At 45.9% G+C, this 27306-nt stretch overlaps 1 protein-coding gene across 1 annotated transcript; it reads right to left on the reverse strand.

Annotated features, from left to right (window-relative positions):
- Positions 1 to 4509: 4509 nt before the first annotated feature.
- Positions 4510 to 26852, reverse strand: LOC129334017 (lymphocyte antigen 6E-like). Its single transcript, XM_054985941.1, has 4 exons — positions 26841 to 26852; positions 21977 to 22112; positions 7835 to 7954; positions 4510 to 4737 (listed from the first exon to the last, which is right to left on the reverse strand). The coding sequence occupies exons 1-4, from the start codon at positions 26850 to 26852 to the stop codon at positions 4529 to 4531; spliced, it is 477 nt and encodes a 158-aa protein (XP_054841916.1). The 3' UTR covers positions 4510 to 4528.
- Between the last annotated feature and the right edge of the window lie 454 nt (positions 26853 to 27306).

The raw sequence follows: 27306 nt of genomic DNA on the forward strand, positions 1-27306 counted from the left end.
CTACCTAGGTGAGCAGAGGTAAAGGGGCAAGGGCTGGGTGCACCCCCAGTGAGAATTTGGCAGTCCTGTGCTCTTAAGTTCTGATCCATGTGGCAGCCTGAGCCATGTATAGCATACATGTAGGAATGAGATTGGGAGGGAGGAAGCAGATATTGGCTGATTCCGCACACGTTGGATAATGCACTTCCAATCCTCTTTATAGATCATTTGGAATGGATTTTTTAGTGTGCGGAACAAAAAATCCACCTCAAACGATTGATAAAGTGCATTCATTATCCAACGTGTGCGGAATCAGCCACAGAAATGTCAAATTCAGTCTTGATCCTGAACAAACCTCAGAGGTCAAGAGACGAGAACAGTCTACTTCCAGGCACGCTTTGGAGAGCTGTTCATTTTTAAATGGTCTGGGGATTTTTCCCTGGCAGGATAGGATCCTCAGTGATGCTTCTTTTGGGGGTGGCCCCACCTTCAGATGCTAGGCAAGGGGCTACAGAAGACAGGGCCTTTTCTGGTGTGGCACCCCAGCTCTGGAATTGCCTCCCAAAGGAGGGTTGCCAGCTACCATCTTGGTTCTCTTTTAGGAGCTCAGCAAAGTCCATCCTGATTACCCCAACCTTTGTTGCTTAGGTGTGTGACTTCAATAGACACATCCATACGGACATGTTTGAAACCCTTTTCCATGCTCCATTGTGGCTGAAAGGTAGAAAATTACATTTAAAAAAAAAATCATAAAACTTTGTCCTCTGGATAGCCTCCATTGGGAAGTTCTGCCCCAGCTTAACTTTATTCTCCTTGTTCGCTTCCCATTTAATTTCACAAGGGGCTGGTTTGGAAGAGCATCAAGCATGAGAACTATAATAAAGTCTTTTTAGTCTTTCAGACGCCATGTGAAATTTAGCTGCAACAGGCTAACATGACTCGTCCCTCTGGGATAATATTCACACCCTGTGTTTTTCCAATCTCTCTCTCCTCGACCTGAGGATGTTGGAAAGCATTTGCAGCCATGCCCAAATCCCTTCTGGTTTCCAACTGCTAAATGGTGATTTTCACAAGACTGGCTGGAGACGAATGCAATTTTCTGTTGCGTTTATGAATGGAAAGCACTAATGCCGAGGTGTGTGGGCGCGCACATGCACACAAATACAAACAGAGAATTCCAAAGGCATGAAATCAAGTATCATTACAATCCAGAGGTGAAAAGGTGACTTTTCTCAAAGACAGACACTTTTCTCTTTTTTAAACACCTCTAACACAAATACAAGAGTAAGATCTGGGTCCAATGGCACCTTAAAGACCAACTAGATTTCCAAGGTATGAGCTTTTGAGAGTCAGATCTGACAAAGGGACTCTTTAACTCTCAAAAGCTCATACCTTGGAAATCTAATTGGTTTTTAAGGTGCCATTGGACCCAGATTTTGCTCTTCGACTGCAGACCAACAAAGCTACCCATCTGAAATTAAAAGGCAAGAGTGTCTCTGAGAACATGCAGAGCATTTCCCACGAAGGAATGACATTTTAATTTCGGAATAGGAGCCTAAGGAACTGAATGCGTCTGAGAATGTTCAAAGTTGCCTTTCTTCTCTGACAATATACCGTTTATATTTATTTTAAAACTTTTGTAGTGTCGTTGCAAAATTCAAAAAAGTGTCACGGCAGAATCAAATATGTTTACAGTAAAACAACCAACGCATTAAACTAGCCCAGCCTCTGACTGCCAAACAAAACATGAACTTTTTGCATCCTTTGCTGAACTTCAAAAGGTGTGGTTTTCTTGGCTTCCTCAAGAAGCTGATTTCCGAGAAGAAGGGTTGGTACCAAAAAAGGTTTCATTTCTTGCCACCCCGAACTTAGTGCAGATCAAAACATTGTCAACAGGGCCTGCTAATCCCAATTGTAAGTGGACAGGGGAGGGGTGACGCTTCTGATATGGCACAGCCCTGTGATTTGGTTATGCAGAACGGTTCTGTCCATCCAAGTTTCCCTACCACCTGCCCCTTGATGGTGAAGAATTGGGGTCTAAATGGGCCATGAGCCAGATCTAGAGACACCAAATTGCATGAGATATTCATCTTATTGCGGTGCCGTTTGTCTTCCAAACTAGTACTGTTGGGACTAGTCTGTTGGGTCAGAAGGAAGTTAGCAAAAATAGGCTTATCCGGGATATTTATGCAACCCAGCTGAACCATAATCGAATGCATCGAGATGAAGTCAGTTGATGAGGGTGCCTTGAAGAAGGGGGAAGGGGGAGGTGAAGGCTTGGCTACCGGTGAATTCTGGCTCCCCCTCTAGATAAGCCTACAGCCTTGATAACAGTTTCCAGGGGCTTAGTTCCTCCTTCTCAAAGGCCCAGATTTGCAGGAGGTGAGGTCTGATCCTTCACCGGCATATTGCTGCCATCCCATGTGTCTACATCTGCAACAGCGCAGAATTCGCACGCTTTCAAATTAACTATAGAAGGAGGAAATGAGGTCATGAAAAAGAGATAACACGGGATGCCAACGCTAGGGCTGCATTCAGACATGACTTTCAATTGACTTGTTAAGCTAGGATTAGCACAAACCCTCCTGGTTGCAGAGGTTTGCCACGTGCTTCACTCCTTCAGCTTTCCATTCCTGCACTCAGAATCCCAGTTAGAAACTCACTCTGTTTACTCATGATGGGCAAACACAGGCAGGCAGGTTCCCCAGAGTTCACTTCCACTTGCACACAAAGCAGGGCTCCAGCTTTGGTTTAGAATCTTCCTTTGATGGGAAGGGACTTCTGCGGAAAGCCAGAGTGAGTTTGGAGAAGGCTGTGAGGGAAAGTAAGCCAGCATCACGCACATCCCGGCTTAATGTCAGTCGCAAGTGCCAACTGAGTGCTTCCTGGGTGTGGTGACGTGGTCACTTGAATGCTTGTTTAGATGGTAAAGGAAGGTTTTGTTTTCTCGGAAACTCTTTCCAAAATGTTTTCTGCAGAACAGACATGCATGGAAGTGCAAGCGTAGGTATCTTGGACACTATAGTGTATTTCTAACACCATGTATTTCTGGCACAACATATAGGAAGGGACAGGACGTTGGAGGGAAACTTGGAAGTAGAATATAAAAGCCATTTGCAGACCAAAGAAGATAAACTGCATCCATCCATGATGTGTGTTAGCAGGGAGATGCATTTTTTCCTGGGGAAATAACCTAAAAGATTAGCAGGATTTGAGTCCAGTGGCATCTTAGAGAACAACAAGATTCACGGGGTGTAAGGTTTTGAGAGTCAAAGCTCCCTTCTTCAGACACAAGTATATTGAGAAGGCAGCTCTGCCTCTCAAAAGCTTACACCGTGAAAATCTTGTTGGTCTCTCACTGGATTCAAATCCTACTGTTCTACTGCAGACCAACATGGTTACCCACCTGAAACTATTTACAAAAAAAGTTTAGTCTGCCTAGATCTTCTGCAAAGCTTGATAAGTATGAATGTTTTTTTAAATTATCTTTTGATTGCAAAATCAACCTAAATCCACATATACTTGGAAACTTTTGCTTGGCCTGTCCCTTTAACAAGAGCCAGCTCTGCAACAAGGAGCAGGTGATTTCTTTAGCACACCTTTGTGAAAGGTACAGGAGCAGACAGGCCAGTTGACAACCCCACAAAGACAAAGAAATCACACAGTTATTAGGACTGGAGTTTTATTAAAGGTCAGAAATAATTCAGGGAAAAAAATGTACACCTTACTGAAAGGGAGAAACGTAAATAACAGGTTCCAAACAATTGTTTGAATAATTGGGGTCATTTATAGTGCATTCTTGTGCTGCCTAATCAGAAGTCCCATTATGTTCAAAGGTGCTTTCTCCCAGGAAGGATGCATAGGATCGCAGCCTTATTCCTTGTGCTGAGTTCCTACACTTGGCCTTTTGAAAAACAGTTCTGGAATTGTTCAAAAGAGGGATTAGGAATATTTTAGACTAGCAAAAAAAAGGAAGGGTTGCGTATATAACACTGCCTCAAGAGGGCAGCATTGCACCACAGAAATGCTTACCCTTCTCTCTAGATGGTTTCCCAGGGGTTTTCTGGTGCAGTTTGTACCTTGTTCCCAGTGATGACTCTGGTTTGGGACCCAGTTGTGGCTTTTCTGGCAGGTGAGTCGGTACCTCCTTAAAGAGGAATTTATTTCATTGCAACATTCCACCCAGTGAGATTAATATGAAGACCGGGATCGGCTTTGAATGGAAGTTAGTGTGGGAGTGCCTACTCAGGAAATAAGCAAGCTGGGGATGCTTACCCACAAGTAATTTTACTTAAAAGCAAGTACCACAACATGCTATTTCTGGCAAGAGGCTAAACGCAGCCTACATGCAGGTGAATTTACAGGGTGGGGTGGGGAGGGCTTTCCCAGCCAGGCTGCGTACTGGTTGCAAACATCGCTTCAGAGTCCTGAGAGGTACAAAGGCCCAGAGATGTGATTGGAAGCAGGCTCTCAACTGCCTGAACATGCGGGCTTTGCACAGGAAAGGTGTTGGGCTTTTCTCTGCCTGCGTCAGCGCCTCAAGTCCTCCTCACAGTTTGGCGCCAAAGATATATAAGAGGCTGGCTAGGGTGCCCACAGCCAGCACGGTGAAGCTGCTCTTCACACCCATGGCCCCGCTCACGTTGCACAAGTGGGTGTTGCAGCAATCCACGGAGAAAGCCATGTGGCCGAGATTCATACGTCCTTCGGGACAGTCGGGAGAGCAGTACTTGCTGATGGACTGTTTATGGTTCTCACCTGCATGGAAAAACAGAAGGAGGTGAACAGGGATTGCTGAATTGTGCCCAGTTGTTTGTTTTTAATCAACCCTGGCCTATGGCTCAGGCAAGTCTGATCTCATCAGAACTCAGAAGCTAAGCAGGATCAGCTTTGGTTAGTGATTGGATGGGAGACCTCCAAAGAAGTGGAAGGTTGCAGAGGCAGGCAGTGGCAAACAACCTCAATTAATCTCTTGCCTTGAAAACCCCAGCAGGGGTTGCCATAAGTCAGCTATGACTTGACAGCACTTTATGCCCACAGCCAGGCAAGCAATCAGCTGTCCACATCGCTGGATTTCTCAGGGTTGCCCACTGTTTAAAAAGAACCACTGTGACCAGCTTTTGTCTCTGAGACACCCGCCTGAGGCACAGAAGTCAGCCAACAAAGCTTTTTCCCAGCGTGGAAAGGAAGACTGCAAATCCGCATGCTGTTCGAGGCACGGGAGGTGGGGCCAGCTAAAACGGTGGGCAGCCCTTCTGCTCTTGATCAGAGTTCTGCCCAGCAAAGAGAACAACCCTGGTTTGCGAGCAGAGGAAATCTCGTTCTCCAGATCTGGCCAGGGCATCTCTCCAGCAGCTTCACATCTGGAAGCATCCCTTGTGCTTGTGAACAGTAGGGGGAGCGCATTGACATGATTTTGGCCCAACTCGATCTGTGTCACATTTGGGGGAGAGAGGAGTGAAAGGTAGCCCAGGTAGAGGGGAGGGAGGGGGCTGCCCCTTTCCAATCCTCCTGTTTAATTTAAGTAGAAATACCCATAAGTTTAGAAGGAGCCCCGTGGCGCAGAGTGGTAAGCGGCAGTACTGCAGTCCAAACTCTGCACACAACCTGAGTTCGGTCCAAGTGGAAGCCCGTTTCAGGTAGCTGGCTCAAGGTTGAGCAGCCTTCCATCCCATAAAAACCACCCCGTAAAAAGTCTGCCAAGAAAACGTTGTGATGCGACATCCCCCCATGGGTCAGTAATGAGCCATCGCTCGTACCTTTACCTACCCATAAGTTCATATTCCAAGCTCCTGAAGAGCAAGAATTGTCAGCTGCCTGCTTTTACTGTAGCTGCAGGAGATTTCTAGTGTGTGGGGGGGGGGGATACAGATCCCTCTTCATGACATTCCTGAAGGGGAGGGTTGCCAACTGTCTTGGGGTGGGAGGGATGCCCTGTTCCTTGAACCGAAGCTTAGAAGGACATTATTTACCACCTGCTCCGTTACTGATCCCGGCCGGGTGAAGGCGGGGGTGGGCATTGCCACCTGCTCTCCTCTTAGTCCCAGCTGAGAGAAGGGGCAGGCGTTGCCACGTGCTCCATGCTTGATCCAGGCCAAGTCTGACCACTACATCACACTGCTGGCTAGGATTACCAACAAGCCTGAAAAGAAATGTCCTATTCCTTGAACAGAGGTTTAATGCGCTGTTGAAGCTTTTCCTAGCAACAAAACATCCCCCTGGTAAATATTTTCCCGTTAAGCCTCCGTTTAAGGGACGGGACACTTTTTCTCGCAAGGCAGCTGGCAGCCTAACCCTCCAGTGGCATCCGTAGTGCTGGTCTCATCAGTGAAACCATTTCATGGCGTGGAGTTAAATAACATCGCCTGATTCGCTGCAGATGAAATGGATATTGGGAACATCTCGATGGGCCAATCTCTGAGTAGCCTCGCTATGCTCTGTGCCCGGTGTCAAGGATGATCTTGGGTACATCATGTCTTCTGGCAAAGCTGCTTTTGCCAGAAAGAGAACTCCCGCTGTGCACCCATGCAGCAACAAATGAACTTTGATCCGATGTTCCACCCCCAGTCCGGGTGCCAAACAAATCTGCCTTAGATTTCTGAGTCAGGCTATTGATCCAGCTAACCTAGTTTGACTGGAAGAAGCTCTTGGGGAGTGGCCTTCTCCTTACTCAAACCCCAAGGTCAGTCTTACCTTCTGCCACTGGCCGGGGCTGTCCAACATCTCTGGCCCAGGTCTTTCACATCACCTGCTTCCCAATGCTTTTAGCTAGTGATACTGGGAATTGAATCCAGGACGTTCTGCATGCCAAGCACTTGCAAAAAGTCTGAAAGGATTCCCAGTTTTCCTGAGATCCTTTTAGCTAGAGAGCTGGACACCTGCTGTGTGCCAAGCCAGTTAGTTTACACCTCTCCCCAGAGCACCTCTCTTTAGTAACCTAGAGCCCACCCCTGCAGTGGTTCATCTCTCTTCCACCAGATGAAGGGCTTTCTCTGTGGTGGCCCCATCCTGGTGGAAAGCTCTGTCTGGCAATGCACTTGCCATACTGGACCTATCTAGGTTCTGCAATGTGTGCAAGGTGGATAGAGTTGCCAGATGGTGTCTGGAATAATATCAAACCTCATGGAGAGGTGGGGGGAAACTTTTTTATACAGACAACATGCCTAGGATGACGTGATGATGTCATTGGAGGAAGTGATGTAATCATGCCAACCCCCCCCCCCCTTCCTGGCACGACTGTTGAGCAGTGCCATGTAGCTGGCTGGCCATTTCCCCAGGCCAGCTGCAGTGCACAGCCAAAGGGGAAAGGGGAGGGGAGGGGCCAAATGTCCAGTTTGGGGGGAATGTTTTCCCTGAACAGTCCCCCCCATATACCAAATTGTCCAGGTGAACACTGGACACCTGGCAACCCTAAAGGCGGAACTGTTTCAGCAGGCCTTTAACCAACCACGATGTGTCATGGAATCTTTGCCACCTAGTTGTGTGTTGTTTTTCATACTATTTGTTGTATTCTTGTGGGACCCCTTAATTGTAGTGATCTATTGTTGTTTTTAATGCTGTAAACAGCTTTAGAACTCATTCGCAGGAGGAGTGGTATAAAAGTCTAAATAAATAAATAGAAGAGGTCTGCACAGGGAAGCCATCCGCAGAATTGGGGTGTCCCCGTGCTCATCAGCTACTCGGTTTTTCTCAGTCCCCGGCAGGCGGCAGAAGCAGCAGGATTTTCCAGTCCATGAGAAGGTGCTCTTCTTGACTTGCTTTAGCAGGCCACGTATTGGTTAGGCCTGATCTAGAATTACATGCACACCCCCAGCCTGATGGTGTCCCAGAAAGATCATGAGGTCAAAATACCTACCAACACGTCCCCCTAAGTAACTTGTGACGCAGTAATTGTCTGTTTCATTACACGTCTTCTTGTTTAGGCAATTCCTGTTGGATTCCACATTATCGCAAACATAGCACTTGAGAGATGACACTATAAATGAATTGTACACACACACACACAAAAGTCCATTATTAGTGTTCTAGTGCAACAAACACATAAAGCAGGATGTAATTTAGATTCGATGCAATGGAATAAGATACGGAAGGTCAATGTTAAAATAACTTGTCAGTAGCGTTTAAGGAGAATCTATACAAGATGTTCTATAAATGGCATTTGACTCCAGATAGACTGGCTAAAATGTACAAAAATATATCAAATAACTGTTGGAAGTGTGTGAAGCATACAGGAACATTTTATCATATGTGGTGGACTTGTAAAGAAGTGCATAAATTCTGGATAATGGTACATAAACTTTTGCAAAAATTTTTGCAGTGTATAATTCCTTTTAAACTTGAGATATTTCTGTTAAACTGTGTACCAGAAGAGCTGGATAAAGATCAGAAATACTTTATAATTCATGGAGTAACAGAAGCAAGAGTCCTACTAGCATCTTATTGGAAAAGACCAATAATACCCCAACAGGAAGAATTGATAGCGAAGATAATGGAAAACGCAGAAATGGACAAACTAACTCCATTAATGAAAGGACAAATGGAAGAAGGCTTTGCTGCCGCATGGATACCATTTTTTAATTGGATAAAAACCAAACATAATGGCTTGAATGTAGTAAACATATGAAGACATTATTGTAATGTGTTACTAATAATCAGTTAAATTATTGCTCAAATGGTAAGATGAAAATGTTGTCAGAACTGTGGCTAGATAAAATCCTTACTCCAGTCTGCCTTCTGCAATTAGACAAAAGTCCATTGTTTCCAAAAAGCATTTAATGAAGAAAAAGATTATTATAGTCCACTGGCCTGAATGCAGTATCCAGGTTGGTACATATGCATTGTTACCAATGCTAGGCAAAGCAAGAGATACATATTAAATATCATAGCTGACCCATCCTCCCCCCACAGTTCTCATAATATTCCCTTTGAAGCTGCAAAAGCGAAAGCTTCCCCAAGGCCGGTTCTTGGTGGAACGTCGGTAGCCAAAACAATGCGGGTCTGTGAGATAGCTGCCTGGGAACCTCTGCACCTGGGGAAGAAGACACTGAACACTGAAAGGATTAAATATGGAGTCGGTTAAGCATAGGTATACAAAAGAGCGTTCTGATCCTGACATTCTGCCCCCCCTAAGAAGCCCCCCCCCCCGGTTTATGTGGATAGCGAGAGTGGAACGCTTTCACTAGTCTAGGGGCATGAACATGTACAGCACTGACCCACTCATCAAACCCAGAATCAAAGTCCTTCCACCTAATTAGGTAAAACAGCTGGTTTCGTTTAATTTTTGAGTCCAGTATTTGTTGTACTTCTTAGTGGGTCTGGTCATCGATTAACGTTGGAATAGGGGGACCTTTGATGTGCCACTGGTTATCTGTTGGAGCCCTTTTTAGGAGGCTGACATGGAAAGTATCATGCACGTAGCGTAGGTTCTTTGGCAAATCTAAAGCAACAGTCACTTTGTTGATCACTTTACGCACTGGGAAAGGTCCTAAGAATTTCAGAGCTAGTTTTCTGCTGGTTTGGGATAATTTTAGGTTCTTTGTAGACAGATAGACAAGATCGCCAGGTTGTAAATCCCATTCCGCCGCACGGTGGCGGTCTGCATATTTCTTGTAGTCCTGTTTGGCTTTGTTGAGGTGTTTTTTGATTTGAGCCCATTGCTGAGCTGCTTCCCCCCACCACTCGGTAACGTCTTGAGAAGCTGTGATAGGAGGGGGGAGCGCTTCGAACGGGAACGGCTTGAAGTGGAAGCCATAAATTACTTTGAAAGGAGTTTCTCCGGTAGACGCGTGTACACTGTTATTATAGGAGAACTCTGCTAATGGGAGCAAATCAATCCAATTGTCTTGTTGGAAGTTGATGTAGCATCTTAGAAATTGTTCTAATATCTGGTTAGTTTTTTCGGATTGTCCGTCTGTTTCTGGGTGGTGGCTTGAGCTGAGCCCTTGTTCAATTCCCAGTAGTTGCAAAAGCTCCCGCCAGAAGTTGGCAACGAATTGCCCGCCGCGATCCGAAATCACCTTGGATGGAAAAGAATGTATTTTCACAATGTTTTTCATAAAAATATCAGCTAGTTTTCTAGCGGAGGGAATGGTGGTACACGGTATAAAGTGTGCTTGCTTGGAAAACAAATCGACCACGACCAAGATACAATTATGTCCTTTAGAGGGAGGTAGGTCAGTAATAAAGTCCATAGAAATAATCTCCCATGGTCGACTGGGCGTTTCTAAGGGTTGCAAAAGTCCCGGCGGTTTGCCTTTTCGGGATTTGGTGCTGAGACAGATGGGGCAAGAGGCTACGTATTGGGAAATGTCTTTGCGCATGCCTGGCCACCAGAATTGGCGTTGCACCAAGTGCAGCGTTTTTAGGTAACCGTAGTGTCCCGCTGTGGGGGCATCGTGACACCGTTGTAAAACATCCTTTCTCAGACATTTAGGCACATAAAAACGGTTTCCCCAAAGCCATTCCCCCGTGGCGGATTGTTGTAGTTTGTCTTTGGGCGCCTCCCCCCCCTCCTTCTCCACTTTGGCTTTCAGCTTTTCTCTCCACCCCTGATCGGGTGACGGGGAGGGCTTGGCGCGGCTGCGCGTAGTCATCACACCCCCTAATTGCGTAGGCGAAAACACCGTGTCGACTGTCTCCTCCCTTTTGCTTTTATGTTGGGGCATGCGTGATAGAGCGTCAGCGAGGAAGTTAGTTTTGCCTGGTAGGAAGTTTAATGTAAAATTGAACTTCGAGAAGAATTCTGCCCATCGCAATTGCTTGGCGTTTAGTCTGCGAGGGCTGCGCAGGGCCTCTAAATTTTTGTGATCCGTCCAGACTTCGAACGGATGTCGGGCTCCTTCTAGCCAATGTCTCCAATTTGTGAGCGCCGCTTTAACAGCGAAGGCTTCCTTCTCCCACACATTCCAATTTCTCTCTGCTTCAGAAAACTTTCTAGAAAGGAAGGTGCAAGGTTTGAGATTCCCGTCCTCTCCTCGTAGCAATAACACACCCCCAATTGCCATATCGCTGGCATCGACCTGTACTATGAAGGGGCGGTTTTCATCAGGGTGTTGTAGGATGGGTTCTGAGACAAATTGCTCTTTTAACTGATTGAATGCTGCCTCGCATTCGGGTGTCCATGAAAGCTTTGCACTAGGTTTCTTTGCTTGCTCCCCCTTGTCTTTCGTTTTTAACAGTTCAGTTAAGGGGAGCGTGGTCTGGGCAAAATTAGCAATGAATTCTCTATAGAAATTGGCAAACCCTAGAAATGACTGCAATTCTTTTCTGGTGGAGGGGACTTGCCAATTTAATACCGCTTGTATTTTTTCTGGGTCCATTTTCAAGCCCTCTGACGATATACAATAGCCCAGATAATTGAGTTTTGTTTTGTGGAACTCACATTTGGAAAGTTTAATAGGCAGTTTGTTATTCATGAGTGTAGTTAGGACCTTTTGTACAAGTTCCACATGTTCCTCCTCCGTTTGCGAGTAAATCAACACATCATCAAGATACACCACTACACCCTGGTACAGAAATTCATGTAGGACTTCATTGATCATGGACATGAAAACTGACGGGGCGCCAGTCAAGCCGAAAGGCATTACTAAATATTCATATTGTCCGAGTGGGGTATTAAACGCGGTTTTCCATTCATCCCCTTCTCGGATATGGACATGGAAGTAAGCATCTTTTAAATCCAATTTAGTAAAGATCTTACCTTGGGCCACGACGTTGAGTAGATCTTTGATGAGTGGAATGGGGTAGGCGTTGCTAGCGGACACAGCGTTCAGTCCCCGAAAATCAGTACACAGTCTCAAGCCCCCATCCTTCTTTTTCACGAACAAAACTGGGGCTGCATGGGGACTATTAGCTGGGCGGATGAACCCCCTTTGCAAATTGAGATCAATGAACTTCCGAAGTTCGTCTCTTTCATTGGGGCTCATAGGGTATAACCGACCCTTTGGTAGTGAAGCCCCTGGTAAAATTTCCACAGCACAGTCTGTCCTCCTATGCGGAGGAAGAGTATTGGCCTCTTCTTCTGTGAAGGCTTGAGTGAATGCCCTATATTGTTTAGGTATTTGGTTAATTTCTTCTTGGGTGAGTAGAGCTGAATCAGATATAGTGGGATTCCTTCCCCAGTTTTGATCCCAACGATGATACTCCCTTCTGCCCAATCGATGTGGGGGTTGTGATCGCACAACCATCGGCTTCCCAGTATCAGGGGATATTTAGCTGTGGCACTAATGACAAAGGATCTGATTTCCCAATGTGATCCCATGCCGGTTATGATCGGAGCAGTCTCTGTGGTAACCGGATTCATGTTAGTGCCATCCATTTGTTCAAAAATGATAGGTATATCCAAATCTTTCACTGGAAGTACTAGTCCATTAACTAAGGCAGGTGCAATAATATCTCTAGAACAGCCCGAATCAATAAGGGCTTGCACACGGATGTGCATCTTCTTGTCCGCATTTACTAACGTTACAGGAATGAACAGTATGGACCCCGGGGGTCGGTTTAACACCGGACCAGACTTACGTGTGATCTGCCGTTTGGGTCCTTTTACGACAGATCCATTTCGTTTCCCGACTCCGGGCTCTCGGGATTTCCTTCCCCGATCAGGGCTGTTTGATCGTCTTCGGTGATCTCCTCCAACTCCAGTCCTCTATCTGGGAAACTTTTTCTGGGCGCTCCCCTACTCCTCGGGGCAGCTCTTGGTACCGGAGAAGGACACGGCCGCGCCGGGCTGGTTAGGGTAGCTGGGCGTCGTAATTGGAGCGGAGGTCTTTGGACAGGCCGATATGGGCATTGCGCTGCGAAATGGCCACCCTGGCCGCACTGTAAGCACAATCCCTGTTGCCATCTAGCATCTCGCGCTCCCCGGGTGGCATACCCAGTTCCCCGGCTCCCTCTCAGAGACAAAGGTGTGGAGGAGCGTCTTTGACTCGGGGGTTGCTGATGTTGTTCCGCTAGGCGAACTTCCAGGAGTCTATTTTCCACTTCGCAAGTCAACTGTATCCATCCTAAGAGTGTAGGCGGATTGTCTTGCATGAGCGCTCGGTCTAGTAATTTTGGATTCAATCCTTGTTTATACAAGATGATCTTGGTGGACTCCTTGCACCTCGGGCATTTGGCAGCGAGCTGTCGGAATTGTGTGGCATAGTCTCTAGCCGACATGCTGCCTTGCCTAATTGCTTGCAACTCCGTTCTAGCCCGAGTTTCCTCCAAGGGATCTTCATATTGCGCCCGAATAGCATCCACTAGCCCTTGGAGAGTTTCTAACTCGGGGGCCCCCACATTATATAATCCCACGTACCAGTCAGCCGCTTTACCTTGGAGACGCGATCCCAGATGCTCTATCTGGCTGGCTTCGCTTCCAAACAGGTGTCCCCAACGATTAAAAAATTGCACCACTTGTACCAGGAAAAATCCCAATTTGGAAGGGTCTCCATCAAAAGTAGCTTCCAGTTTGACCCATCCCATGGGTAAATCCTGTCTGGGGGTTTGGTCTGGCATGGGATAAACGTTCATTGGCCCCAGTTGCAGCGGAGGCTGGCGCGGGTGGGAATGCGGTTGAGGTTGGGGGACCGGTTGCCTTGGCATTGGCGGCGGGTGCAGAGGTTGTAGAGGCGGAGGGGCCACCGGCCCCGTTAGTGGTATCGACCCCGGAGATGGCAGGGGTCCCCTCAGTGTCGGCTGGCGCGGCGTCGGTCGGGTTGGCGCTGGTCGGGTGGGGTGAGGTCCCCTCGGCGAGGTCTGCGTTCCTTGAACCACCCACGGCGTAATTGGTTGACTTGCTTGAGTTGTCGGTGGGTAAACTATAGGGGAGGTCGGCCCGCGTGGTTGTGTCGGCAAAGTTCCTGGAACCACCGTCGGTGTGGTGGGCTGACTCGCTTGGGTGGTTGGTGGAGGAATTATAGGGGAAGCCGGTCTGCGTGGCGGTTCTTCCTCCTCCTCCTCCATCTCCTCGCTGCTGCTGGTATCAGTGGTTGCGGGCTGGTCTGGGTACCGGTCATCCAGACACGGTTCACCACCTTCTCCCGTCAAGAGGGATCCCCCTCCAGTGGCCCCAATCTCCTCACCCGTTTCCGACGGTTGCTGCGGCCATATCTGTTCTTGCAAGTTAGCCAGACTCTGGCTAATTCCAGACAGGCCCGTTGGCGAGGCCCGGTCTCTGTCTCCCGCCACTAAAACTGAAAGCAGATGTACAGCATTGGCTAGACTCTCTTCCATATTCTGTAGTCTATTCTCCAATCTCTGTACTCTGTCTGTGGACTGCTGCGGATCCCCCGTATCCCCAGTAGTTGGAGGGGTTGTCGGGTGGTCCGTGCTCAGCATCTGTTGCCATGGCAGGGGTGCTTCCACCCCTTGTTCCTCCTGCGACCGCGCAGCAAGTACACCTTTGGTTAATCCAGTGATTGCTGAAATCCCAGAATCAATGGCAATGGTTCTACTCTGGAGCTGTGCCCATTGATGCTCTCCAACATCTGGCTCCCCCGCTCTCGGGGTGACTTCGGAATAGTCCCAGCTCAGAGCACTTCATTGGGAAGTATCCCCTTCCGTTCGCTCGGCCGTCCGGTTCCAGAACAGCCATGGACGGCCCTCAGCTTGCTCCGGTATAGATCCCAGGCTACGCCGGCTATCCAACTGTATTTGGGTAAACATCGCGCTGATCCTCCGCTCCCTCGTTTCTCTGGGCCGGGCGCCCCACTGCATCGGGGTCGGCACGCTGAACAATGGAATGGCTGATGTGCTGGGCCTCGTTCTCTCCATACTGGGAGCGAGGGTAAAAATAGTTGTAACCGTGGACCCTTGTCTCCTTGGCACAACTTGAGACGATTCCGAGCCTCGAGGACCGGGAGAGACATACGGATCGAACAAAGGGTCCCGGGGCGGGACAGCTTTGGAGTCCGTTTGATCCGGTTGAGGCATTGGAAAAAGGATTGGTAACAAAATGTCAGAACTGTGGCTAGATAAAATCCTTACTCCAGTCTGCCTTCTGCAATTAGACAAAAGTCCATTGTTTCCAAAAAGCATTTAATGAAGAAAAAGATTATTATAGTCCACTGGCCTGAATGCAGTATCCAGGTTGGTACATATGCATTGTTACCAATGCTAGGCAAAGCAAGAGATACATATTAAATATCATAGCTGACCCATCCTCCCCCCACAGTTCTCATAATATTCCCTTTGAAGCTGCAAAAGCGAAAGCTTCCCCAAGGCCGGTTCTTGGTGGAACGTCGGTAGCCAAAACAATGCGGGTCTGTGAGATAGCTGCCTGGGAACCTCTGCACCTGGGGAAGAAGACACTGAACACTGAAAGGATTAAATATGGAGTCGGTTAAGCATAGGTATACAAAAGAGCGTTCTGATCCTGACAAATGTGTCGATAAGTAGAATTCTAACTCAAGCAGATATTATGTTTACTGTTTACCTTATTTCCTACCCCTATTTCCCCCATCCTTATATGAGAAAACTAATTTTTTAAAAAAACAGTCACGTGGTACCATGAAGAGACCCAATTGCTGATACTGTAGATTCAAACATTCCTTTATTTCTGTTTTTTTAAAAATAAAGGAATAGCGTGATCCTGAGAATATGTTTCTGGGAGTAAGCTCCCTTCAAAATACTTGAGTAGGAGTAGACCTCTTGAGGAATTCTCTACAAATTCTCATTACTACTAATTCTCTACTAATTCTCATTATTACCACATAGTTGTGGTCCCTTAGAATTGCAAGATTGGTTTGGTTCATTGATATGCTATTAGTGGTGCTAAATTTGAGCCAATGGCTCTAAAAGCTTCCTTGCTTTCTGCATCGCCATGCACTATGTGACTTGTCTCACTTGCTCAAGTAAGTTATCTGGAATTATTTGCACAACAGCTTCTGGTTTTACTGTATGTGTGCAATGCCATTGCTGGGTTAAACAGATGAATCTATGATTTCAGGGTGGTGGGAGAGATGAGAATTTTGCAAAAATTGAGAGACTTTGGTGTAGTGGTTAAGAGTGGTAGGACGCTAATCTGGAGAGCTAGGTTTGATTCCCCTCTCCTCTGCTGGAAGCCAGCTGGGTGACCTTGGATCAGTCACAGCTCTCTCGCGGCTCTCTCAACCCCACTCACCTCACAGGGTGATTGTTGTGGGGATAATAATAACACGCTTTGTAGACCGCTCTAAGTAAGTGTTAAATTGTCCTGAAGGGCGGTCTATAAATTAACATTACGTTATTCTGTGAGAAAAGTTATAATTGTGTGTCCCCATCATGAGTCATAGTATGTAACACAAGTTAACTGCATAATGTATTTGTATTAAGTAAGGTATATTAAAAAGATGAACACACTAATAAACCATCAAGGACACATTTCGGGGGGTGCATCCACTCTGTAGAGCTAACTGTGCCTCCCAGAGGGATTTGGAACAAACTGGGATTTGGGAATCTGAATATCACCACAGTGAGCATCAACTGTGGTTAAAAAGCCAGGTACAAACTGTGGTTTAGAATCTTGGTTTAGGTCACAGCATGAAACCAGACATTTCCAGCAACCTATATTCAGATGTCATTGTAAACCAGACTTTAAATCAAATCATAGTTTATAAACTGTGTCTTATTGTGAGGTCTGAATGCAGCTATATTATATTCAGTGGTTTTATGTTATTTGAAGTGGATGTGTTGCAAGCAACCAGGATTGTTAGGGATCTGCCTTTAGACATATGGGCTTCTATTCTGCACTCCCTCTACCCTTGGGAACAGCTTAATCAGTGATGGAGGGCAATTTGCACTCGGCCCCTCTAGATGGACTGAAAATGAAAATCAAGAAGGGTTGTGGCCCCTTTCAATCACATTCTTATGACAGGTGCCCACAACCAGCTTTGTGTTTGCATCTTGAGAGTGTGCGTAAGGTGGGGGAAGGGGTCCCCTAGACCGTCTTCCTTTTAGAAGTTATTTTTCAAGGGGCTGAAAATGTCCACAGAACTTCGAGGGCTCACTTGGTGTTGTTGCTACCGAGTTAAACTGTGGGGGGGGGGGAGGATAATCTGTATGTAATGGCTAGGGTTGCCAACTTCCAGGTGGATACCAAAAACGGGTTAATCAAGCAAATCAAAACCAGCAGTTCACCCCACATTTTAATTACTCACTGAAGTGTATATATAAGGTAATGCAATTAAATAGAGTGTTGTATGTAAGCCTGTGCTGTAAAAAGGGTTGGGGGCCTGGGACCTAGGTCTGATTAATAGACTGCAGATACATAGACAGACCAGACTAGCAGACACGACTAGCAGATAACTGAAGTGTACCTAGGTTTGTATTAATTTGCATGTTTAGCAAAGGCTCATGGGGCATGTGTTGGAAAAGGCCACCATGACTAGGAGAGGTGGTATAATGCGGGGCCGATTCCAGACGGCCCTCTGAATTCCGAAACGTTGCGCGTCGTCGTGCGGAAAACGCGAAATATCACGTTTTCTCGCGCGAGTTTTGCGCGAGGTCGCAACTAGGCAAGTTGGAAAGACTGGAAGAAAGAGAAGAGTGTTGAAGCTACTGCTCTTTGGAAGGCAAAGTTGTTTCCAAACTTTGGATCTAAGAAAATTGTAGAGTTGAGACTGCTAGCTGGGAAGAATTGAACCTTTCTCCCTGGGAGATCAGCAATAGCTGGGAAGAGCTGAAGAAGCAAGGAAAAGCGAAGAGCTGGAATTGCTGGCAGCTGAACTCTTCATTGACTGCCTGAGATCAGCACCCTAGCACGGAGCTGCAGCTCTCTGTGTTGCCAGGAGGGAAGGGCTCCTAGGGCAACAAGCAAGCTCCAGGATTCATACAGCATCTTCCCAAAAAGAGTCCTGCTGTTGCAAGAAGGCCTTCTGGGTATTTGGGACTCTGCCCAAACCCACAGAACTGCCTGTGCCCTCTATCAAGTGGATTGTGAGTAGGACTTTGCTCTTGGGGTCACCAGGTAGTGACCCAGTATTAATAACTTTGGGAACGTTTTCATAAGTGTGTTCTGTTATATTTAAATAAATTGGATTTACATTTTGAATGTGTAAACATATCTCTAAATTTTAATTCTCCACACATTGACGCTGAGAGATTTCTGTCTTTCAGTGCTACACCTCTGAAGATGCCAGTCACAGCTGCTGGCAAAATGTCAGGAACTACAGTGCCAAGACCACGGCGATACAGCCCGGAAAACCCACAACAACCATCGTTCTCCGGCCGTGAAAGTCTTCGACAATATATCTCTAGAAATGGAACCAGGCCCTTGGGACTCTGGGGGTTACATGTAATTAAAGTGCTGAGTGGTAATCTTATCACATACAGAGTAATAAACCAGGAGACAGCAGAGGGAACACCTTGTACTAAATTGACGCTGGAAATGTAATACAGAATATGTTCAATCACCTTGAAAAAGATTTGACGAAACAGGAGTAATCAAAACCAACATCCTGTTGGGATAAGAGCTTCCCCAGAACAACCCATTCCTTGGGGACGGAAGGCTTGGAGTTGGAGGACCACACCTACCCTGTGTTTGGAGATGTATGGAAAATCAAAGCTACCAATAAAGAACACCGAATACTTCCATCTAAGACTGAAATGCACGTAAGCACTTTGGACTGGTCTCTTGAAAGAGGAACGTTCCTCTGGACACTGGATGAACTGATTTCCTTTGGCTGTATAAATTTGGAGTGTATCAGCATTCTTGCACATTTCAGAATATTTATAGCATTAGCACTTTAACTGTACCCAATTTCCAATAGTGTTGTTACTTTGCATTCTCGAGTGGGTCGTGCCGCTGCTGTTGGAAGCGTTCCAACAGTAATCAGGTTCATTACTCTCTATGTAATAAGATTTGCACTCAGCAGTTTAATTACAAAACTCAATTTAATTGCATTATTTAATATACAAAACTCCAGGTGGAGTTGCAACTGATCTCCAGACTACAGAGATCAGGCCCTCTGGGGGACATGGCTGCTTTGAAGAGCAGAGTCTATGACAATATGCCCCACTGAGGTTCCTCAGCTCCCCAAACGACGCTCTCCCCAGGCTTCCCCCCCCTCCGCCCCCAGATCTCCAGGAATGTCCCAAGCTGGAGTTAGTAAATGATAAGGAATGTGATGCTGGAAGAAGATAATAGGCAAATTCAGACTAAGGCATGTAAAGAAAAATGAAGGCAATATATTGTCTGTGCTGGCCCAGCCATGCTAACTGCAATGCAAGTACAAATCTCTAAAAGCAGGTGCAAAATATCCATATATTACACTAAAACATTGAGAAATTACAATTAAACACAAAGTGGCATTTATTCTAAAATGCAAAGGAATTAAAAATTTAGGATAACATTCTGAGGGGGCATGCCCTGTATTAGAAACAAATTTCCCCTTTGAAAGAAAATTATCCAACCTGAAGAAGAGTTCTGTGCGACCCAAAAATTCACACGCTGTATGCTGGAGCTTGGTTGGGCTTAACAAAGTTATTTTATTGCCATTTTGCTTTAAGCTAAAACTACATCATTAAAAGTAAAATTTCCTCTATGCTTGCTGTTAGTAAAAAACTATGTGAAATGAGAATGCTACAAATGAGATTTCAACATGTACCTATGAGAGAAAATGTGTATAAAATGATGTATAGATGGTATTTAATGCCAAAAAAGTTAGCAAATATTAATAGTCAAATGTAAGAAACATGAACGTTCTTTTTATCATATGTGGTGGACTTGTGAAAAAGCTAAACAATTCTGGGGGGAAATTGTAGAGGTTATGTCAGAAATCTTACAGAAAAATGTGATTAAGAACCCAGAATTATTGTTATTAAGTATGAACCTAGAAGAATTTGATAGAATGGATAGAACAATGGTGTTCTATATGATTACTGTGGCTAGGATGTCCTATGCACAGTTGTGGAAGACTCAAGAGATACCATCAGTGGAAGACTGGATTTTGAAATGACTAAATATGGCAGAAATGGACAAACTAACAAGGAACTTGAAAGAACAAGATACCGTGGAATATGCTATGAGTTGGGAGAAACTTAAGAACTATGTGGGAAAAAAGTGGGACATGAAAGGCAAAATGTGGTCTTTGGATAGTTGTTAAGAGGGGAGAAGAGATCTTTACTTTATATTGGTTAGAGGTGAAAATATGAATAGTATATAAGTAAGAATGATATAGTATATTTTATATTATAATCTTGAAAGTAATATTAGAGACTTATTATAAACACGGTAGATATAGATATGTTATACTATATATTATAATTAATTAGAAATTAATATTATAGGAGATAGTGATGTAATGTAGATGAAGGGAATGGAAAACTGTTGGAAGTCAACTGAAAAGGGGGGGGAATGGGTGGGGGTGATATAACGTGATGGATATGGATACTGAATATTATGATTTGTGTATACTGACCCATCCAATAAAAATTTTGATATAAAAAAAATGAGAATGCTACGAATGAGGAATGTATATCCCAATACCCCCTGCATAACCAGTTAAAGAGAAAGAGGCTGGGCAGCCTGGCTGGCATCAGCAGAGGAAGGGTTGCCAACCTCCCGGTGAGACCTGGAGACCTTCTGGAATTACAATTGATCTCCTGCCCACAGAGAACAGTCCCCCTGGAGGAAATGTCTGCTTTGGAGGGGGGGTGGCCCTCCGTGGCACATTTTACTCTGCTTTTCTCCCTCCTTTCCTCAAACCCTGCCCTCCCCAGGCTCCGCCCCCAAATCTCCAGGTATTTCTCAGCCCAGCGTTGGGAATCCTAACAGGGAACTGGAGCGGAAGACTTTCATATCACCGGATTAGGGTTGTTCTCCTGGGTGGATGTGTTGGGTAAGTCTTCTTGAGCTCCTGCCAAGCCTGGGCCAAATTGTTGCTGACTTGGAGATCGGAGGAGTCCAGCTGAAGTGTGTGTTGCTGCCTTGCAAGCTCATATATTCTGCATCACTTCCTTGGCGCCTGTAGCCCTACTTGCATAAGCACCTGACTGATTTATGCTCTCTCCGGATTAATGTTCTTCTCTGAGCATCGCCATTGCGAGGTTTCTTGCCTCGCTCCTGTTTATTTCTGGTGAGCTGAATTGTGCCAGGTGAGAGGAACGTCACGGGACTTGGAAAACTGATCAGCCTTTTGGAATCGGCTTCTTAGATGTGCTAAGGATCTCTCCTGGTTGTACCTGAACCTGCTTTGTGCTGAGTTAGTGTTCCATCTGTCCCTGTGTAGTTTGGTTCTGGCTGCCAGCGGCGCATCAAAACCGGAGGTCCTTTTAACTGGAGAAGCCAAAGGCTGGAGCGGAGACCTTGTGCATACAAAAGCTGGCGTTCTGCCACTGAGCTGCAGAAATGCAATGAGCCTCAAGAAGAATTTTGGGGGATCCTTAAGCTTACAACACTCTGATCTCCAGGCCTTGAATGAAGTGGATGACCTCTGGCTGTCTTGGGAGCTCAATCCGAGGAGGAAACGGGGGCATTCTTGAAGCAATGCCTCCTGGAGGACCCAACAGATGCCCCACTTCCTCACCCCCTGAGCTCACCTGCATTGTTCCACCCAGAACTTTCTCCAGAGGTGCCCCAAAGAATCTCATCATACCTGGGCTCAAGAGCAGGTTCCCCAAGGAGACAGAAATGGGTGGGCACCTTACCCCCCATGAGTCTCTGTAGCCTGATTAGCATCAGAGAGGGAAAAATGGCTGCACATTACTCGAGTGGGGAGAAACGACAGTTGGATGTGGAGAAGCGGCACAGGTACCCTGCCACAACAAGAGGCCTCCACGGAATCAACACAAATACAACTAGGGCCCAAGTCCTCCAGTGCTTAGCAATCAATAGAATATAACTCGTATCGATAAATATTATGATGTTTAAAGTGCAAAGTGCTCAAATATTGTGATATTTTATATTGATTGTAACAAAATATGATGTTATGCCCTTTTGAATAACACCCAGGGATCTTCATGGCTGGGTGGGCATTTGAACCCGGGTCTCCCTTGGTCTAGTCTTCTGGATTTAGCTTTCCCCTGGCCACAGCCTTACCTCTCTCCATGCACAGGAGAACGGCCAGCAAGGCTGCAAAGGTAGCCTTCATCCTCGGGGGCGATCCTTGAGCAATCCAGGCAGGCAGGCAGGCGTCTTTCTCCGAGGAATCTGGCAGCTGCTTTCCTTCGGTGTCCTATAAATAGCATGGGAGGGGCCAGGAGGTGTGGGCTTGGAGGGTGGGAGGCTGTGCAGCCACTCCTGGAATCCAAATTGGCCACCTGGAGGATGCCAAAGCAAGCTCTCCAGAGGCTGGCTGGATTTCAGTGGGCTGTTTTGCTCCCGGAGAATCTCCCTTCCAAGCCCTGAGAGCTTGCAGGATTCGGCTGAGCTCCCAGCAACACAGAGCCGAGCTACAAGTGACGATTGGCAAGTGAACAGACTCAAGTGTATTCCTCCCTGTTCGCTTGCCATTCACTTGCACTCCACTTGATCAAGAGGAGAGCAAGTGAATGGCAAGTGAACAGGGAGGAATACAGGTGAGCCTGTTCGCTTGCCAGTCAAGTGTAACTCGTCACTTGTAGCTTTGCTCACAGTCACACATTTTCCTTCAATCAAACAAAGGGAACAAAGAGGAATGCTTTCCCCCCATCAGTGCTATCATTTTTATTTTCTCTGTTTTGCTTATATTTATAAAAATAAATGTTATATAAAAAAGAATTTATACACTGCCTTAAAATACCTATGGCCCACACAAACAGTGCAATCCTAAGCAGAGTTACACCAGTCTAAGCCCATTCATTTCAATGGGCTTAGACCGGTGTAATTCTGCTTAGGATTTCTCTGCTAGTAGCTTAGTCCTTAGCCCTGACTGACTGCACCCACTTTCAATATAGCAACAGTCAGATTGCTAGGCCTCTGTTGGACATAATTGCAACATAATTTCTTGGCTCCAATTTACATTTGGAAAACAAAACAGTGGCCCACAGACTGGAAATGCTCAGTCTACATTACGATTCCCCAAAAAGGGGATGCCAAAGAGTGCAGCAACTATTGAACGATTATGTTAATTTCCCATGCAAGCAAAGTGATGCTCAAAATTCTAAACCAAAGACTCTTACCATATATGGAACAAGAAATGCCAGATCTCAAGTTGGATTCAGAAAAGGAAGAGGCACCAGAGATCGTGTTGCAAATTTACAGTGGCTAATGGAACATACTAGGGAATTTCAGAAGTAAATCAGCCTGTGTTTTATAGATTACAGCAAAGTTTTTGTCTGTGTGGATCATGAAAAGCTACAGAGACTGTTAAAAGAAATGGGTGTGCCACAACGTATGATTGTTTTGATGCACAACCTGGGCCAATTCCAGATGGCCAGAAATTGCGGTTTTTCTGCAGAAATAATCGCTTACCGGCCACACATTCACTTTCGTCTCCATCTGCTTTGTCTCGCAGCGTGCCGTGCTGTCCCGCTTCCGGATGTTCGCACGGCCAACTGAGGTACCCGGGATTGGTTGTTTCCTCCCCGTCACAGTTGACGTCGGGGGCCTTCATTGGTTTGCATTTCGGGTTTTTAAAAAAAAAATTTTTACATGTTTTGCGCAAATGCGCAAATGTGCAAGTATGCGAATATGCAGCATTGACTTTTGTGCGCTTTTGTGCATTTGTGCATTTGTGCACATTTGCGCAGTTCGATGTGCGCAAACGTGCGACTGCGCAAATGGCGCCTGTTTTTTTTAAAAAAATTAAGGGAATATTGTTGCCGGCTGGCCGGCAAAGGAAGGAGGGAAAGGGGAGGGCCTCTCCGCGGCGGCGAAGCGTCCAGAAGTGTGCAAACCCACAATACCGCGTTCACACCATCCGCTTATAGAGCGCAACTGAGCGCCATGGACCGCAGGTAAGCCGGGACGGGAAATTGCGGGTTTTTACGAGTGAGGTCGCTGAAAAAGCGAAAGCACTCGCTCTATTTGTGCCTGTCTGGAATCAGCCCTGTACTCTGGACAAGAGGCTACTGTCAGGACAGAACATGAGGAAACAGAATGGTTTCAAATTGGCAAGGGTGTCAGACAAGGATGCATATTATCTCCCTACCTGTTCAACCTCTATGCAAAGTATATCATAAGGAAAGCTGGATTAGATCTAGAAGAAGGTGGAGTGAAATTTGGTGGAAGGAACATTAACAATTTGAAATATGCAGATGACAACATGTTACCGGCAAAAAATAGTGAAGACTTGAAATGACTACTGATGAAGGTTAAAGCAGGATTACAACAGAACATCAAGAAGACAAAAGTAATGACTAATGAGGAATTACACAATTTTAAAACTGAGAATGAGGAAATTGAAATTGTCCAAAAATTTCTATTCCTTGGCTCAATCATCAACCAAAAGGGAGACTGCAATGAAGAAATCAGCAGAAGATTGAGACTTGGAAGTGCAGCTACAAGGGAGCTAGAGAAGATCCCTAAAGATAAAGATCTCTCTCTAGGAACCAAGATCAAGATAATCCAAACTATGGTATTCCCCATTGCCATGTACGGATGTGAAAGTTGGAGAGTGAAGAAAACTGACAGGAAGAAAATGGATTCATTTGAAATGTGGTGCTGGAGGAGAGTTTTGGGGATACCCTGGACAGCCAAAACGACAAATAAGTGGCTACTAGATCAAATCAAGCCTGAATTCTCCCTAGAAGCCAAGATGACAAAACTGAGGCTATCGTACTTTGGTCCCATCATGAGAAGACAAGATTCTCTGGAAAAGTCAATAATGCTAGGAAAAGAGGAAGGCAGCAGGAAAAGAGGAAGACCTAAAACGAGATGGCTGGACTCAATAAAAGAAGCCACGTCCTCCAGTTTGCAGGATCTGAGCAGGTCTGTTAATGATAGGATATTTTGGAGCTCTTTCATTCATAGGGTCGCCATAGTTTGGAGACAACTTGATGGCACATAACAACAACAAGACTCCACTTCTAACGCCGTCCTTTTCCTCAGATTTCAGAGGGGGAGAAACCAGAGAGTTAGAAAGATAGACAGGTCAAGGCATCTGTTTACTGTTTACTCCTTTACTGCCCTGAACTATCCTTTGATGTGTAGATTGCTAATCTTGGGACTTCCTCCTCAGGAATAGATCAGTAGATAGGAATCTATCTCTCCACTTTCCTATCAATGTATGGAATTCCTATAATAATGAACTCTTAACCTCTTTTCTAAAACTAAGGCAAGTATAAGTTTGTTGTTTTCTCTTTCTCTTTCACTCTCACACCAGCCAGCACACTCCAAACATCCATCATCACATGTTCTCTGCAATCAATGCTACTCTGTTAAGGAATAATTTCTGTACCTTTTAACACGGAAAAAGTGAGTATTTTATTTTACTTTTTAGTTACTTTATCATTACATTGTATTTTAGAAATGGAACACTGGGAAAGGATAGACCCTATGTTTCCTTGTTGAAATAGCTTTGTTTGTTTGCTTGCTTGCTGTGTGTGTGGGGGTGGGGCTGGTTGTGGGAGAACAGTTAGTTTTTTCATGGTAGTTGTGGGGAGGCTGCTTCAGCCACTCCTAAGCTCCTCTTTCAATTTCCATTCCATTTTAAATGGAGAGGTGGTATCTATTGCAGAAAAGAACAATTCCTTAAATGGCAGCCTGAGTGCTGTCTCTCTGAAACAACGAGAAAGCCCATCTGCATGAACAAGATTGGGGGGGGGATGCAGATCAGGGGCCTTTTTAAAATTTCCTTTTGCCCTGTGTGCCGCCCGGGGAGAGCATTGGCAAGGAATGTGCACTTAATTATGTGATTTTGTTAATAATGTGTTCTGAATGTCTGTGTTTTTAAGGTGGAGTTTTTAAGCAGTGTGCTAAGAAAGCAAGGTATATATGATCCTAGGTAGTATAACTGTGAGTTTTCTTTGGGGTCGTGACTAGTACTGTTCTGAATTGCCTCACTTATAGAATAGGAGTTTGAAATGAGAAGGAGATTGCTACTGCTCTGTACATTGCTCAGAAATCGAGTGTACGGCAACTGTTTTGTATTCTGCCCTGGTTCAAACTTCAACCACACATTTACCAAATGAAGGCATCTACGATGCCGCAATTTAGTAAATGTGAATCCAATGATAAACAGCTGTTAATGGTCCCTGGCCCCAGGGAGGCCTGTTTAGCATCGACCAGGGCCAGGGCCTTCTCGGTCCTGGCTCCAACCTGGTAGAACACTCTGCCTAAAGAGATCAGGGTTAATTATCCTTCCTCTGGGACTGTAAGACAGAGCTGTTCCGCCAGGCATATGGTTGATGCTCTGGGCCTCCCTGCCGGCCACCTAGAGAAAGCTGTGCCCTTACAAAGGGTATCTACCACCTGGCCTTACCATATATTTCTGGAGGTGGTTGGGTGGTAGTTGCTGGTGCAATCTGCTGCCTTATGCTTTTTAAAATCTGCTGCTGTATTGCTTGTTGTGTATGCCTTTTTTAAATATTTAAGCATTTTTATTGGTTTTAAAAGTATTTGTATTTTATACTATTGTATTAACTGGAATCCGCCCTGAGCCTGCAGATGCAGGGAGGGCGGAATATAAATCAAATTAAATAAATAAATAAATAAATAGTAAGTCACTCCCATGGATTTCAGCAAGGAATATACAAATTTGGTTTCTATACTGTCAAATGCACACCCACCCACCCGCAACTGGGGAATTGTAACCTCCACTGCCAGCCTTCGGGGCCAGTGGGGCCACCGGACTCACGGAACACATAGGCGCAAGTGCACACACCCCTCGCAAGGGGAATTTTAACCCTATGGGTCCAATACCTCCACCTGAAGAATGCAAGCAGCATATAAGAGGGGCTGGACATTGTCAACTATCAAGGTCAGCAGAGATGAATAGACCCATTTCTATGTCATCACCATCAAATTCCTTGATCTCCATTACCTTGATCTCCATTACGTAAGCTTCAGCCCCTTCCTTGCCAGGAGTGAATACACCCCCCTGCCTCAAGGAGGATTTTAACCCCCACCCGTCCCCTGGTCCACCAACGCCTGCCGCCATCCAGCTGCATTCCAGCGGAGGGGCTCTGTTGTCCAGAGCTGGGCTCCAACCCCATCCCAGTCTCTGTGCCACTGCCAGACTCAGGGGCCGAGTGTCATGGAGAGTCAGGGCTATGGCCCAGCTGCTGCCCACACCAGGTACAAACTCACCCCCCCCAAAAAAGGGGAGTTTCAACCACCTTCCCCATGGGTCCACAGGTGGAAGGCTTCCCTCTTGGCCACCCCATTGGTGAGATGGGTTATGTCGGTCACCGCTGTCCCCTCGAGGGGGTGTGCTTCCCCTTTGTCCCTTTCTGCCTCTTCCTCCATCAGAGAGGTTGGAGGTTGCTCTGATCCGGGCTCCGACTCTT

The sequence above is a fragment of the Eublepharis macularius genome, chromosome 7 (genome assembly GCF_028583425.1).
Source record: "Eublepharis macularius isolate TG4126 chromosome 7, MPM_Emac_v1.0, whole genome shotgun sequence".
NCBI classification, from domain to species: domain Eukaryota; kingdom Metazoa; phylum Chordata; class Lepidosauria; order Squamata; family Eublepharidae; genus Eublepharis; species Eublepharis macularius.